This window comes from Suricata suricatta, chromosome 2 (genome assembly GCF_006229205.1).
Source record: "Suricata suricatta isolate VVHF042 chromosome 2, meerkat_22Aug2017_6uvM2_HiC, whole genome shotgun sequence".
Taxonomy (NCBI): Eukaryota; Metazoa; Chordata; class Mammalia; order Carnivora; family Herpestidae; genus Suricata; species Suricata suricatta.
Window position 1 is genome coordinate 106,783,710 of NC_043701.1, and position 16,281 is coordinate 106,799,990.

Genomic DNA, 16,281 nt, shown 5'->3' on the forward strand with positions numbered 1-16,281 from the left:
TCAGAAAAGGGACATGGACCAGAATAATTAAGATGAGCAATAATGGATATTAAATAATAGTTATTTAAAAGAATTTTAAAGTCGGGTTTATAACCTTGAGCATGAACTGCGCTTCATAAAAGCTAAAATATAAATGCGGGCCTGTTACGTGGAGGAAGGTAAGGGGCCAGGTCTACACGACCGTGGACATCAGAACAGACACTTGTGGGTTAAATTGGAGGCCCCCTCGGGAGGGCAGAAGTGTGCTGACAGCGCTGGAAGGGACAAGTACAAGAATGAAGAGGAGCCACAGGACAGTTAGTAGTCCTGGGCGGCACCACATGCTCTTCCTGAGAGGTGTCACACCCAGCACTGGGAAGGTGGGGTGGAAAGGGACTCTGTTTGGTGGCAGAAGTGGGCTCATATGAAATCGTGGCAGAGGCTGCTGGGGAGGGGGTGGGCAGACCTAGACATTCCAATAGTGACCAAGGGACAAAAGGAAAGGAGCGCTGGGCTGTGTGGCCAATGACTCAAACACCAGGACTTTCTGCACTGGTTTCCTCCGATGGAAAGTCCAAGGTTAAAGAATACTTAACCTCCAAGGTTTCCTACAAAGGTAATGCGATCCTAAATATGAGATGTAATGAGGTACCAAACGCACACCCTGCACATACGTAGTGTCTGATGGATGGCTGGTTAAATCTAGATGTAAACAACACTTTGAGGGATAAAAAAATATAAAACACACATGGGATTCTATTATAACAGTGGCTCTATTTAGCAGCCAAAATTCCAGGAATCATAACAAATCATGTATATTCTTACATTTAAAAAAAAAAAACTTCTGAACATGATAAATGAGGAGTATGCAAATATTCATTTTTTAAGTCAAAATAACACTTTCAAATAAATGAACATGGAAGCTGATCGGTGACTATGTTAAAGTACTGTAATTGGTGTCTCATCCGTCTCATCTGCTAGGAAATGTCAATATTCTTTATAAACAGTAGACAGGACTGTTTATAAAATATTATATATAGCACTTCATGCAAATTAGACGTCAAGGAATATGTTTTTGCCTTTTAGGGATGTTTTAAAATTTAAAACATGGCAATTCAGGAACCCATCATTGTGGGACTAAAATACAAATGGTATATAGGGTAAAAGGTGAAAGTCTCCGTTTTCATGAATCCTTTAATGATAGTAGACTGTGTTGGCAGTGCGACATTTATGCTAACCTAGAGGGACCATCACCCAGACCCCAGTGCCCTGGGGCACCTTTGCAATGCTCACTGGCCAGTTTAGGACCAATGAAATACCGCTCTCATGCTACCCCTGGTAATAATAATGACGATGATGCCGACCCTATAGACCTCCATAAAGCCTCAGTTTATAGAGTCCTCTCACATACAGTAGTAGCTCATTTCTCTGTGTGGCGCAGGGTGATCGGGCTCGAAGCCACATCCAGGTAAGGATACACAGAAGCCAAAAATGCTATATTCCCAAGGATCTGACACTGGCTACCCGTGGACTGGGCTTGCTCTCAACCAGCAGTGTGATAAAGATATTTCAAGCTGATTCCTCAAATGCTTACTTATATAATGCAATGGAACAATGTGAACTTTTCAAGTCATGGGGGATGAATCTATAAACTATACCTGATGTGGTTAGAAATATTCAGTGAATAAACTGACGCACAGAGACGTAGCAGTTTATAACCTGGGTGCACGGAGGCTGTGAATGGGAATACTCAGAGCCCCTCAGTGCTAATCTGGAGCTCAGAGGACAGAGTTCACCGGCTCCCCTTGTGCCCCAAGCTCCGTCCTTCTCTCTGTGCTCGGGCGCTAAACCCTGCAGCCAGGTGATGGAACAGAATCCCTTCCCCTCGTCTGCCTCACATAGGAAGACGCTGACCAGTCCTCCCGGGAACTCCGCTTGCAGGGCCACCTCATTCATGTCATGTGTGCAAGGGAAGAACTCGAGTCTTTTCTCCGGTGCGGGCTCACCCCCCGGGGGAAGGGAAGTCACTAACTAGTCTTGTCTTCAGAACCCTGTGTCCTGCTCATATTGTTGCACGTGGCTAAGCACAACGCACGTCACTGCCCCGATGCCGCCATGCTCCAGGACTGAGCACACCTGCTTTCCAACTCCCGGCGAAGACCTTGCCCAGGCTGTGCGTCTGCCTTGCTTCAGCTCCTCCTCCGCATCTAAGCCTCCCTGATCTCCTACGTCCCGACCTGTGTCCTAAAGCCCCTGAGCCCGCCCTCACCTTAACCCCGACCATGCAGAGCCAGTGTCTAAACTTCTTGAAGGCAGGAACTGAGTTTTTTTTGTCCCTGTGCATCCTGTCCCTGGCACAGAGCGGACAGTGCTAACCCTTCACTACACGTGTTTAGGATAATAAGCAGGAAACAAACTTAATTTTTAATTTGTGGCCAAAGCCTAATTGGTGACATCAATTAAATTTAGAAAACTAAGCAGGAGAAGTGAAGACTTTATAAATATCTCCTCTGCTTCTAACTATGAGCCTGGATGGCAATCTTCATTTTTCTACTTCTCTACTGTCATACAGTAAACTTTAAAGTTTTACATTTTACTTAAAATGTTTTAAGTTAAAATGACTGAAGTTTGCCACTGAATTTGGTTAAGTAACAATCAAACACTAAATATAATTCAGTTTTTTTATACACTCATATACATAATCACACCACTTACAGAATTTTAAATGTAAAGAACATTTAAAAGTGTGACTTTTTCTAATTTATCTATGTAGTGGCTAGTTATTTCCCAGTTTCTGCTCTACCTGGGTTGTTTTTGAGATAGTAAATCAGTGGGTTTGCATTTCTGATAATCTAAAGTTCCTAGTTCCTCCAGCGCTCCGCCGTTCATTGAACCAATGACATTCACATCTGCCCAAACTATGTGGATTTTTTTTTAAGATTTTTCCATTTATTTTGAGAGCAAGAGCATGAGTGGGGGACAGACAGAGAGAGAGGGAGAGAGAGAGAATCCCAAGCAGGGGCAGTGCGGAGCTCAATGCGGGGCTTGAACCCATGAACCTGAGATCATGACCTGAGCCAAAATCAAGAGTCGGACGCTTAACCATCTGAGTCCCCAGGCACCTGCAAGGGCTGATTCTGCTCGCTTGGCACCTCTTTGTCCTCCTGCCCAGGCACCAGGCATAAGGGCTCCAGAGCAAAGTGTGGTCAGTGACAAGACAACATGAGGTTTTTTTCCCCACACCTCTGACCAATTTCAACCCGCTGTGGTATTAAGCATCTTTATAGTAAAATTTGGTTAAACAATCATAAAAACAAACATAAGTCTGTACTATTTTTTCGTGAGTGAGGCTTCTATGAGATATCAAAACATTGCTAGCAATAGAGAAACTTCCCACTAACTTGGCAGCAGCCCTCAGCCTGTCCCAATGGAACACCACCCTCCTTCAAAGTCTAGCCCGGGGGTCCCTTCTTCTAAGGGGCCCTCACCAGCCTCTTTGTCCAGAATGCCCTGCTTGAATCTGCAGCTCTCCGTTCACGTCCGCTGGTATGTCTTACCTCCTGTATGATCTTCTGCCATGAAGTCTTTGCTCTGCCTCTCTCAGAGTACCGGATAAGCGAATGAATATTAGTAAGTTGTCCTTTGATAAAATAATGAAGCCTTTACCTTTTAAGCCCCTGGATGATAATGTCATCTACTCTAAGAATAAAGTCTCTCTTTGAGTCAAGATTCTCTTTAAGGATCTCTGAATGTTTAATAAGAGCCCATCATAAATTAATAAAAATCCGGGTATTTTCCAACCACAGTGAGAAACAGGCATCCTAACCTCGTAAGCCCTCGTGGGGCCTGTGCATCCTGGCAACCAAAGATCAATGTATGTGAATTTCTAATGCACTTGGAAGAGCATTCCATTAGGTGATCTGACCATGAACCAGGTTTCAAGATCCCTGCTTCTGGAACACTCACAGAGCGCGAGGCTGGAACATACCCGCGGGGTTTCTGATTGGGTCCTCCGGGCCACCATTAGCAACAGCTGTTGTTGGAGCGCACTGACTGCGGGGTCCCCAGAAGAAGGATCCTGACTCTCAGACGTGGTGGTGCTGGACGAGCTGATCTGTATGTCTCTGAGGAGGGGCAGAAGAAAAGCTCTGGTGACCTGGAAGTCATCTGTTCTCATACACAAACACAAGGACACTAGGGATCCCCATGCAGGTAGTGGACAAGCCTTTACGACCTTGACAGATTTACCAAGCAGTTCCAGCTGGAACTTTCTTTATGCAATGCTATCTTGAGGCAGAAGGGCAGTCATTTTGCACACATGCAAATTACTCAGCTGTCCAGATCTGCAGTGTGCCATGGGGTAGGGAGGGAGATGCCTGGTATTCCAGAGATGCCAACCTTAATTTTCTAATACTTAATGGAGGGAAAGGCAGTAACAATAGTTTCTACCTTCATATTTTGTGAAAACAATAAACAGTGATCCGAATAATTCCAAGACAGCTATCAGGAAGAAACATGGACTACCTACCATCTCTGCTACCTCCTCCAACCCCTCCTCATTCGCCCGCCTCCCACCCCCACCCAGAGCAAAGAAAGAACGCATTAGGGGCAAGGGATGCCCCCCGGTAACTGGAAAATAGGATGCTACTAAAATAGTTGTCATCTATATCTAAAGAGTTTTATTATCCTTAATCACATATAGGTTGACAGGACACAAATTTAAAGTCTTTTGTAAAACTCAAGTCTGGCATCTTTCCTTTGGCTCAGAAAGCACAAACGAGGATACAGTTTTCCATGTGCTTTTCTAGCAGGGTGCTGAAAACTGAGGAAGCGATGCTGACTGCCCAACCTACAGTCATTTCTAACAGAATTCCTGCTAACAGAGCTCCAGTTTTATTCACTCATCCAAGATTACAACTTCAGAAGAGAGGCTAGGTCCCTCCCTAGCCCCAGGGGGAAATCCTGGTCATTTTATGCCCATCACTTATACTTCATTCACCCTGGCCAGTGCCTGGCTTTGGGAAGGAAGAAGGAAGAAGACATTCTATTTTTACATATATGCATTTTTTAAAGTCCTTAAATTTATTTACTGTTTTGAGAGAAAGAGAAAGTGAAAGTGCACAGGAAGGGCAGAAAGAGGGAGAGAGAGAGAGAATCCTAAGCAGGCTCTGCACTGATGGGGCAGAGCCCGATGTGGGGCAAACTCGTAAACTGAGATAGTAATCTGAGATGAAATTATGAGTCAGATGCTTAACCGACTGAGCCACCCGGGCACCCCAAGAATAGATCCTAAGAGGCTACTGTGGAGCAAAGGGGAGACAACCAAGGGTATCAGGGAGCCCAGGCACAAGTTTTTCTACTTCTTAAAAGGTAACAAGAAACATTCGGAGCTGTAGCAGCCAAAGCGTCATCACAGGGGATGAAACTGCCGACAGCAGAGCTGAGAGATGGAAAGAAACTCGTTTCTTGAGGACATCGAATCTCTGAATTAACCAACTTTGCACTGATCAGTCCTTTGGACTTCCTGTCTAATCCGCTGTGATTTGGGGTCTTATGAAACTTGCAGCCCAAACTGCCTCAAGAATGCAGACGCTGTGCTAACGGACGCCTTTCAGACTTCTAGCCTCACATCTCATTTTAACTCTCTGACGAGTTTGTGGACTTTTCTTTTTCCTTAGTCCCTCCTACTGCATTCATAAACACATAAATACTTATTCTATCAGAACAGCACTTAAAATAGTTTCACTGGGGCCACCTGGGTGACTCAGTTGGTTAAACATCTGACTCCTGATTTCAGCTCAGGTCATGATCTTGCGGTTCGTGAGTTCGAGCCCCATGTCGGGCTCCATGCTGACAGTGAGGCACCTGCTTGGGACTCTCTCTCTTCCTCTCTCTCTGCTCATCCCCTGTTCATGCCCTCTCTCTCAAAATAAATAAATAAACTTAAAAAAACTAAACATAAGGAAAATAGTTCCACCATACATACACACACGTCTCTCTCCACTTTTCAGACCTCATTTATGACTACTTGATGATGCCTTCGGTAAAGGCATTCTTGTAAAGAACCTTTCAGGGAATGTCGTATGTTAAAGTCACGAGAGAAGGAGCAAAGTGAGAGGTACATGGATCCTATCCGTCCGTATTCGGATGACTGTTCCACACACTGTGTGCTTCCTGTCTGGGGCAGTGGTGTAATATCTTTTTTCTAACAGAAAAAAAAATCAGATTAATAAAGGCAATCGGCAAGCAAACCTTGCTGCTGCGTACAGAAACCACTGCATCCTGTAATTGTGTTGTCGCTCACACAAATTCTGGGAAATCTAAATCTCAGCAAATGCCAGCAGAACCTGGCAAATGCAAGAACGTCACAAAAATCAAAAGATCAATCTGATTGCGCTGTCGATAATGTAAGCGATGACTGTGAACAGGCGGGAGTGGGATGGAAATGTGTTCTTCCGTGAGAAAATCTTAGAAAGTGAATAGCGCCCTCTACCGCCAATTGAAATAAACTAAGGACTGGCCGACGGAGCAAGCCTCCCCTTGCTTCTGCTTCGTGCCCGGAAACATGGTACAAAGAAGTGTTAACACACGTCAGCTTAATATCTACAGATTACTTAGCATGGTTCTGGCGGTAAAGTAATAATGACAATAAATAACATTTTTTTATTGAAGCCATTTGAAAATCTCATATTAAAGTCTAGGGTTTGGTTTTCTTTTCAAAATCTTTTGCATAAGTTCCAGAATTAAGCAGAACGAGGCCAGGATTATTGTTCAACTAATTACGATCTGTGACTACAAGCTTTGTTGTCCTATCTCAAATCCTCGCCTGGAAAATAGGGAAGATATTTCCTGCACAGCGTTTGTGAGAATCAAATCCGACTAGATATGTAAACCACCCAGTGGTGTCTCCCATGTATTAGACACTTAATAACCATACCTTATCATTTTATTTCTTTCGTTGTTACGGGACCCGACTTGGATTATTCTCATATGAAACAGCAACATGACCTCTACACTTTTCATACAAATACTATTAATTCCAATTGTTTCTGTCAGCATGAATGGGGGAAGGGTGTCTTGCCCTCAACTCATACTCCATCCTCTTTATTTTATAAAAAACAGACTCAAACAGTTTATTAAGTTCTCTCTTCATGAACTTCTTTTATGAACATTGAGTTTCTAAACAAAGCATGATGATATTAACAAAAGATCCTTGTCGGGGCACCTGGGGGGCTCCGTTGGTTAAGCAGCCGACTTCAGCTCAGGTCATGATCTCACGGTTTGTGGGTTCGAGCCCCCTGCATCGGGCTCTGTGCTGACAGCTCAGAGCCTGGAGCCTGCTTCATATTTTGTGTCTCCTTCTCTCTCTGCCCTTGTCCTGCTCACGCTCTGTCTCTCTATCTCTCAAAAATAAATAAACATTAAGAAAATAACAATAATTTTTTAAAAAACATAAAAAAGGATCCTTGTCCTAGCTTTAGCATTGGCATGGCCACCCCAGAAAACGTGTATTCACTTGTGTAAATGGGCTTCCAGTTTGGCCAGGAGGAGATGATGAAATGTTACAGTCAGCATTGCTCAACCAGAAGAGATTTCTCCCCTTACTTAAATGTTGTTCTCTGGGGTCCTGACATTGTAGTAATGATCGATGTGCACCAGCTTCCCCAGTCAAGAACCAAAGGGCCGAGTTTAGGCCCCGGCGAGCCTAAACCCATAATAAAGCACTTTGCTTTTGCATGTGTGGAAAACAAACAAAAAAAAGAACCAAAGGGCCTGTGTCATCACAAAAACCATAGAGTGGACAGGAGTCTTCCTCCCAATCCATAAAGAACGCCTGCCTATCTTCTTCTACTTACAACTCCTCTCAGATTATCTGCTGTTTGTTTGCCCTTGGTTAGCTGGGCACTGCTGGCTGTACAATCATCTAAAAATTCTCTGTTCTCCTAACTTAAGGCCAGAGATTTTCCCTCTTATGAATAAACATAATGTGAAAAGGCTGAGTTTTAAGGGGTATTTCCTTTCCAGAAACAGCAATATTCCAAACCTGTCATAAAACTACGTTCTGAACTATCATAGGACAATACTTGTAGATCTGATCTCGATCACCTGCTCTCTGGTAAATCTCTGGCACATTAGTTTGGTTCAGGGTGATGGAGTCACTAAATTTATTTAAACTAGATTGCGCTCAGGGCAATAGCAGAGTGGCTAGTGACAGGAACTAGCAAAGCAGCAGCCGCTAGGAGGAAATAAGATGGACCAGGAACTAGGTGCTGATCTGAGCCAGAAAGATGACTCTCGTATGGGCAGAGCTGAGCCTCAGATCGATGGGACGACATTCCCCATATTGCATTCCCCGGTTTTCATTCATTTAGGCTTCTGCAACGAACAAGTAATGAAAATACATCTGCTCTTTCTACTTTTTCCCCATTACTGTGGAAAACAATTTTCTGAAATTCTTCCTCTTCCCCAGACCTCAAAATGTTGGCCCACCATCTAGAGAAGGAGGACCTCTTTTCCTGCCTGTCCTTCTTGCTTTCCTCAGCCTCCTCCGGGCGGGGGCTGATATGGGAACAAGCCACCCAGAGGGGCAGCCTGAAAATGGAAGTCACAGCCAAGAGATGTGCTTGGTATACAGGATACTTAAATAAAGCAACCCTGTTTTAAAAACCGTAACCTTTATTTGGAACTTTAATAGGGCTCCTAGATTAAGTGTCTGCAAACAGCTCTCACAGGACAGAAAAATTCATCGGTACATGTGAGCAAGAGAAGGGAGAGAGCCAGGGCCTCGGGCACGGCGTCTGCTGCCACCGTGTGGCCGTTGGGGCTGCAGCCACCAAATCAGTGTGGCAGGCCTTCCCAGGGAGTCGGAGAGGGTGCCTCAAAACAGAAGTCCTTCTAGAATCAACCTCATAAACCTTCCATCCCCATGACTCCGTGCCTGGAAGAAAACTTCATCTCTCTCTCTCTCATGTGTCCAGAAAAGCGAATTAAGGACCAGAATAGAAAGATGAGAGTCAGAACCAAAAAACAGAAGACAGACAGCACAGAAATTTGGAAACGGCAGAAACTCTTCAAAGGCAAACTCTGGATGCTTCCATGCTTCTTCCACATTGCTTCTGCCTCTATGTGACCAATGGGAACTAGAGTCCCTCAAAGTTTTTTTTTTTTAAGCAGTAGACACATAACTCTCCATTATACAAGTCAACACAGTAATGCAGCTACATGCAAACTCTCAGATATTTATAGTTAGAATTGACATTTTCAACTTATACTTGAGTGGCACATAGAACTGGGCATATATAATATTGGGGGAATACACATTTTTCTCCATGTTTTGAAGACCTAATTGACTAACTTCAATGCCCAATATTCTAGCTCAGCTTCTCCAAACCAGGGATCGACATTGCTTCTGACAACGTAAAATAGAGAGTTCTAAAGGAGATCATTCTTTTGTGTAACTTTCTGCTCCTAACCTTCTTTGGGACCCAGGTACATTCATTGGGGCTTCAAAGGGCTTTCCTCAGAATTGGTCCCAATGAGTAAGGGGAGTTTTACTGAGATACGGGTCAGAAAAACTGGTAAAATCAACAGAAAAGAATTCTGAAGAGGCAAGAAAGACTAAGTACAGGGCTTTAATCCAACTTTGAAGCAAAATACTCACTGGGTTTAGAGACTCAGCAGCATCCAAACACACGCCTACTTTACAACCAGAACAATATCTTCCTTGATATGCACTACAGTGATTCACAAATATAAAAGCCAAATATTAGTGAATCCACATAAATCAGCACACTATTACCCGACCTACTTTACTTTTTCAATTAAAAATAAGTTGAAGTAGAAAAATCCCCCAGGGGTGGCTGGGTGGCTCAGTTGGTTAGGCGTCCAACTTCAGCTCAGGTCATGATCTCATGGTTACTGAGTTTGAGTTTGAGCCCCGTGTCAGGCTCTGTGCTGACAGCTCAGAGCCTGGAGCCTGCTTCGAATTCTATGTCTCCCTCTCTGTCTCTGCCTCTCCCCAACTCATGCTTTGTCTCTGTCTCAAAAATAAACATTACAAAATATTTTTTAATAAAAAAAAATCCCCCAATAAAAATCCTATAAACCAGTATGCTCTAGAATGAGTCTTCCATCCAGTGGACTACTATGCCTACTTCTTGATTAATAGAGGCTCAGAATGAAAGTGAATATTATGTCTTTCCATCAGATTTCACTGGCCACCAGACAGTATGCATTTTGCATGCATTTTCATCAGATTGCTTCTGACACTGGAAAAGCTAGATTAATCCTAAAACACAGTTGTAGATCTTTCACAGAAGAAAGCTCTGCTATGTTACTCAGAAGAATTTATAGACAAAAGAAAGGTAAATCTTTGCTGAACAAAGAAAAGAACCTATCAAGATTTAATTGCAAGATCTACAGAGAAAATTTTAAAAGTCCAGGCTGCAATGAAGTTTTTAGACACAAGACACTTCAACTCCCTAGGCAGAGAGCCTACCTCAACTTTGATTTTCTGAAAGCAGACTATTAACTACATCTTCCTAGGCAGATGAGCTCATTTTAGGCTCTGAGCTACTAAACAAATCCTATGTGTGGGCTAATGAATTTGTCCTTTGAAAGGTTTCTAAGTAGCAATCCTAAATGCCTCAATTCAAGCCGGAGTTCCCTTGTTCTAGTATCTGGGGAAAGCAGAGCCATGTTAGAGAGTGTTACCAAAGGCTGCTTACATTTCTTCGGCGGTTAATGAGAAATACGCAGGTTCCCACAATGACAGTGGGGCCAAGGAGGGAAATCTGTTTCCAATCCTGGTTTCCTCCAGGCATCCCCAAAGAGACGTGGAAGCTACACGGCAAACAATTCCCTATTCATGCTTGGGAGTCAGGGATATAAAACTGTCACCAGGCAACTGGACGTCACAATGGCAGAGAGGAATGGCTTTCTTGCCAATAAGAAGAATCAGTGGTTTAATGGCCTACTTGGAGGCCATCCCAGCCACTGAAGTTGCCTTACCGGGAAAAAACTGCTTTTCCAGTATCTTCCATGGCTGAGTGGCTTAGCAACAGCCCCTAACTAGGAATCCTTCCAAGTTCAAAATCAAAGTTTATATTTACTGTGGTGAGAACTCAACATTTAATGGCATTAAAAGCCACGGATACAATATGAAAGTACCTACTCTAAAATGTTCACAGAGGCCAAAATGTCGGAACGGCAGGCTGACAGAGAGCATGCAAAGTACTTAGTCACCTTAAAAATCTCACCAAGTAACTCGTAAAGGGACTGGAGGGAGGCCTCCACCTAGGTGGAGTCAGGGTGCTCTGTCCTACCAGGCTGCAGTGAACTTGAGCCCTGGCCGAACCGCCCGAGTCTGCAGACAGTAACAATACCCTCGAGGCAGGTTCTGTCCGGGGTGCTGCATCGGCCTGTTACATTTAACTTATAAAGCCACCCAGTGAATTGATTACCACTTCTGGATTAGCAAACGGATACTTAGGAGGGTTAAGCAAGTTGCTCAGTGTCAACCAAAAAGTCCCCGTCAGTGTTGGAACTGCAGCTGGTTCAGTCTAAGACTGAGACTCATGTGCAGGCTACGCGGTACCAAACCTGATGGCCCATCTCGGCCCCCATCCACGAGGACACAGAGAACTATGCCCTAGTGAATGAGTGGAATCCAAGACGGGAAAATCTAAGGTCAGCTGCAATCTCTGAGTTCTGTGTACAGTGGTTTCAACAGTCATTCTGCAGGGTTGTATTTTTTTTAGTTTTGAGGCTTTTCTGGGTCCATTTCCCCACTTAGGAAAAGGAAGGGGTAACACTTCGAATCAAATGACCAGGCAAGCTGCTAGTGTTTCCGGTTCTTTCACCGCGAGCACCACAGCGTGAGGGTGATGCTGTCTTGATGCTCCCAAGTTCACCGGATTGTTTCTGTCTACAGATAAATCGAATTGCTCCCGCTGCAGGTAGAACACAGCGCGAACTCCTAGACCAGGCTTTGTGGTCTCCGGGACCTGACTCTGCTTCTCCTATTCAGCGTCTCACCTGCTCTCGCTGAATGCCCAGCTGGTCTGTGCACTATCCGAACTCCAACTGGGCTCGCTCTGTCACTTCCAATGATCCGATGGGACTCAATTCAGTATTTGCTGAACGTCTATCTACAGAGGGCAAGTGAGGGCTCTAAAGGCACTGGTCACAGCTGCTTTTCTCTCGACAAGTGCAGTCTTGGAGGGACGGGAGTCCTATGCAAGTAAGTGAGGAACAGGGAGAATGTGATCAGCCCTCCTCTGACAGCAACATGGAGCAGCCGATTTGTTTTCACAGTAGGGACTGATAGGATAAAGAAGTACAGAGAGGCAGATTGTAATTTGTGCTTCGGGAGATGATTATTCCAGAGGGTAGGACTGAATGGGGAAGAGCAATCAAGGTAAAGAGGAGCAGACTCTTAGAGAGGAAGGGCTGAAGGTCGGCCAGCGTGGGCTTCGCAGAGAGGAGGGATGAGGGGCAGGACTGTGCAGGGGTGTGGAGGAGCTGGCTCAGTGAATGCCTGCCGGGCGGTGGGGCCACATAAGGGCATCTCTCTAAGGCGTGTTTGCAGGCAGGGCTGCTCCAGGAAGTCTTGGGGCGTGGGGGGAAGGCCCGGGCTTCAGAGCAGAGTCTGAAGGCCACAGTAACCACACATGTGTCGTCTGTGGCCTGTGGTATTTCAAACTAATTCAAACTGATGACATTAAACAAAAGAGAACTTTACAAATAAATGTGGATTTTTAGCTCCTTGCGGAAAGTACTGGAAAATCCAGTGGGGCCAGGCTTACCGAGTTGTCCTAAGCAGATAAATGCCCTCCAGTGGCCTGCAAGAGCCGCCACTCCTACCTCGTGACACCGGCCACTTCCGCCACGCACACTACCTGCCTGGGAGCCACGGGGCTCTGCTGAGCCCGCTTCCCAGCCACTGGGGTTGAGCACGTTTCTTAGTTTTACTTCCTTTTCTGTGAAATGGAGCAAATGTCACCTGCCTCAGTTGTGTCATGCAGATAAAATGGGACACCTGATGGCTTGGCAGAGTGCTTCACACATAATATATGTTTAACAAGTGGTAGTGGCCACCACCAGGATAATTACGGCGGCCGGGAACTGCCATCACGTTGCTTCCCACAGAAAGACTGGAGGGGTGTTGGAACACAGGTGCAAGGCGTTACCTTCCACATTTGCAAAATCTGGACCTGCTGGCCTTGCCCTTGATCAGCTGCCTTCCGCTCTGGTATCATTCTTTTTTTTTTCCAATTTCTTTTTTTAGTGTTTTTTTTTTAACATTTTTGAGACAGAAAGAGACAGAGTGCAAGCAGGGGAGAGACAGAGAAAGAGAGGAGGACACAGAATCTGAAGCAGGCTCCAGGCGCTGAGCTGTCAGCATGAAGCCCGACACGGTGCTCAAACCCACGAACCGTCTGTGAGATCATGACCTGAGCTGAAGTCGGACCCTTAACCAACTGAGCCACCCAGGCGCCCCTGCTCTGGTATCCTTCTTTACCTTAGAGATAGAAGACGCTCTCCCCCGGGGGACACACCCACACACAGTGGTCTGTTAATGCAGGGATGAAAATATTTCAGTTGATTCTGCTTGCTTTTATCCTACTTACAACAGTTTTCCCTTCATACAACTAAGTCAAAGAGGCCCAAATCATCATTACATCATGAACTTCTGTGAAAGCCAAGGCTTCTTACGAACCCAAAGAAATGAGGCTCCCATGATAGATGGCAGAACTTCCACTGTCCCCAAGTCTAGGGAGGACTTCAAGACTGTCAGAATACCCAGCATAAGACCGTCAGCCAGCAGTCAAAATCCAGAAAATCACGGGACTCTGCACAGCACTCAGCCGTTTCTCCTGAGCATGAGTTAACCAGATGGCAGCCCCTTCTCCACTTTTCCAGAACAGCCGAGGGAGCTACTTCAATGCTATAACTTTGCCGAGGGAAGCAACTTGAGTTTTGTTCTCACGCATTCAACAGGAAACACTGTGCATCCCCTATGCCCAGACGGGCCATTGAATTGCCACAGCACACCATACCCAAGTCCCCTCTGAACGGCGAACTTATTTCAAAGCACAGGCAGCGTAGAGAACATGGATATTCTCAATGGTTTGCACATGTGAGAGGAAACATGTATATTATTCCATTTTATTTGTGAAGCACAAGGAGGAGATATGCATGGCTCTGTGCCATTCTTTCCTAGGGCTCTTAAAACCAATGTCCTGCCAAATTACCTTGGGGACAGGGCAGGTGGCCAAAGACTTAGAAGCTGGCAAGGGAGGTGTGGGCCAAGAACTCTCCATGGGCCTGTTCCCATACCAGAAATGTTAGTGATGACCAGGGACCTTATATAAAGCTTTTCTTGAAGGGGAAAGCTGCTTTTACGAAACTTGACCATTCTCCTTAAAGGAGCTCAGTAATTAATTTAATCAAATGATTTTACCAGAAACAGTCCTCAGGGGTCATCTGTTGATTTTTGCTGCCCCACATCCATCCACCCTGCTCCAAATTTACCCCTAAAAAGCCACCCCCCTGCTTTCTCAGAGGGCACCTACAATTCCAGTTCTGCACAGGAACATAGAGCTCAGCCAAGTACTGGCCTCGGTGCCTGGGCTCAGGGAACGTGGCCCAGACAGAACCAAATCAGACTCAATGAGACTAATATTGGGACTCATGGGAAAGAAGCCTGTTGTCCTTGCTGGACTCAAATGAGAGAAGACCCCAGGCATCTTCTGACCACCAGAGTTGGGTATTTGAGAGTGGTGTCAAAATGCAGGAGCAAGAGAGAGATGGAGGAGAAACCACACCGTTAAAGACATCTCCAAGATGTCTCCGTTACATGACCCCAAATTCCCACGGTGAGGAGGCCTTGTGACTTGGATTCTCTCCGGTGTAGCAAGAAGGGGGTCTAAGGAAGGGAATGTACCCTAAAAGGTAGTCCTCTTAGGACTGACCAGAGACTGTCACACATTCTGCAGCCCCGACATCCTCCCCTGGCCGGAAGCTCTCTCCCTCCGAGTCAATGCCCTGTGGCAAACCGGAGCCCAGGCAGCTCTGGAAATGGAGGGAGAGCTCTAATCTGGAGAGGAAATGCAGGGGAGACAAAAGAAAGCAAGACTTGTGGGAAATTTAATAAAGGGAGAGCAATGAATGGGGAAAGCTCGAGTCAGCGGGTGGCTCTGTGGGAGGCGAAACCTAAGGTGGCAGGTAGAGCCTCCTGGAAACCTTGCAGGCACCGTCTCTGGTTCTTATTTGCACACTGTGCCTTTTTAGCTTTTTAAAGCTCTGGATGTGCGGCTCTTCTAACTGGCATTACTGGCAAAGGCAGTTAAAGCATTTAAGGAGGGAGAAAGTAAATAAAGCATGTTTACCCAGGAAAAGAACAATAGGAAAGTCTTGTAGCTTTATTTTGAGATAAGATAAGGGGCTTGTCATTGTTTTAAATTTAGTTTAAAAATACTACAGCTTGCAACTGAGGATTGCAGGATAATGTGACAACTCTCCAAGCTGCGTTCCCGCGGTATTAAGTATTTGGCCTGAGGAAGCTGCCATCTTAGATGCCTGCGTCCTGAAGCCCTGCAGTGAGAGTCCTGGAGGCTGGGGCTGATGTGGGCCTCCATTCGCCTGGGGACTTTGCGTGTCTTTTGGCTGGAGAAGAATTTTGTTTTCTAGGGGTGTTTTTGTTTTTGTTTTTTGGTATTTTAGAGAGAGAGAGAGCCCACAAGTTGCAGGGAGAAAGGCAGAGAGAGAGAGGGGTAGACTCCACACTCAGTGCAGAGCTTGACGTGGAGCTTGGTCCCACGACCCTGAGACCATTACCTGAGCTGAAATCAAGTCCAACCGATTGAGCCGCCCAGGCGGCCTTCTGTCTATTTTGACAGGAACATGGGTGAGGGAGACAGAGGAAAAATGGAAGGCATGCAAGTGATGGAGAACGGCAAGGGAGCATAAGACAGGCTGACAGGCTGCAAACACCACCCCCCACCAGGTAGGACATGTGTGATGTTCCTGGGCACTCCTGGCTACCCAAGAACAAAGGAGAGGGGAAAACAAAGGGTTAACTGATAGAGATCCATAGTGACTGGGAAACAAAGGCAGAAGGAAACGGCAGATAGAACTAAATTTCCTTATAACCTGCGCCCACTGACAAATGCCTGAGGCAGGCAGAGTACAGCGTTTCTCTGAACGCCCTCCTGTCTTACTGCTAATGCTTTGCTGGGGAAAAACCACCTTAGCCTGACAACAGCGAGGCCTCCAGCAGCCTGTGAGTCCTTAGCACAT

General features: G+C 45.6%; 1 protein-coding gene across 1 annotated transcript in view; it reads right to left on the reverse strand.

Annotated features, from left to right (window-relative positions):
- PCNX2 (pecanex 2) overlaps positions 1-16,281 on the reverse strand; it is a 292,774-nt gene that overhangs the window by 234,414 nt on the left and 42,079 nt on the right. The window contains exon 10 of the mRNA XM_029919353.1: positions 3,968-4,103. Within this exon, the coding sequence (XP_029775213.1) occupies positions 3,968-4,103 (136 nt within the window). The remainder of the gene's footprint in view (positions 1-3,967; positions 4,104-16,281) is intronic.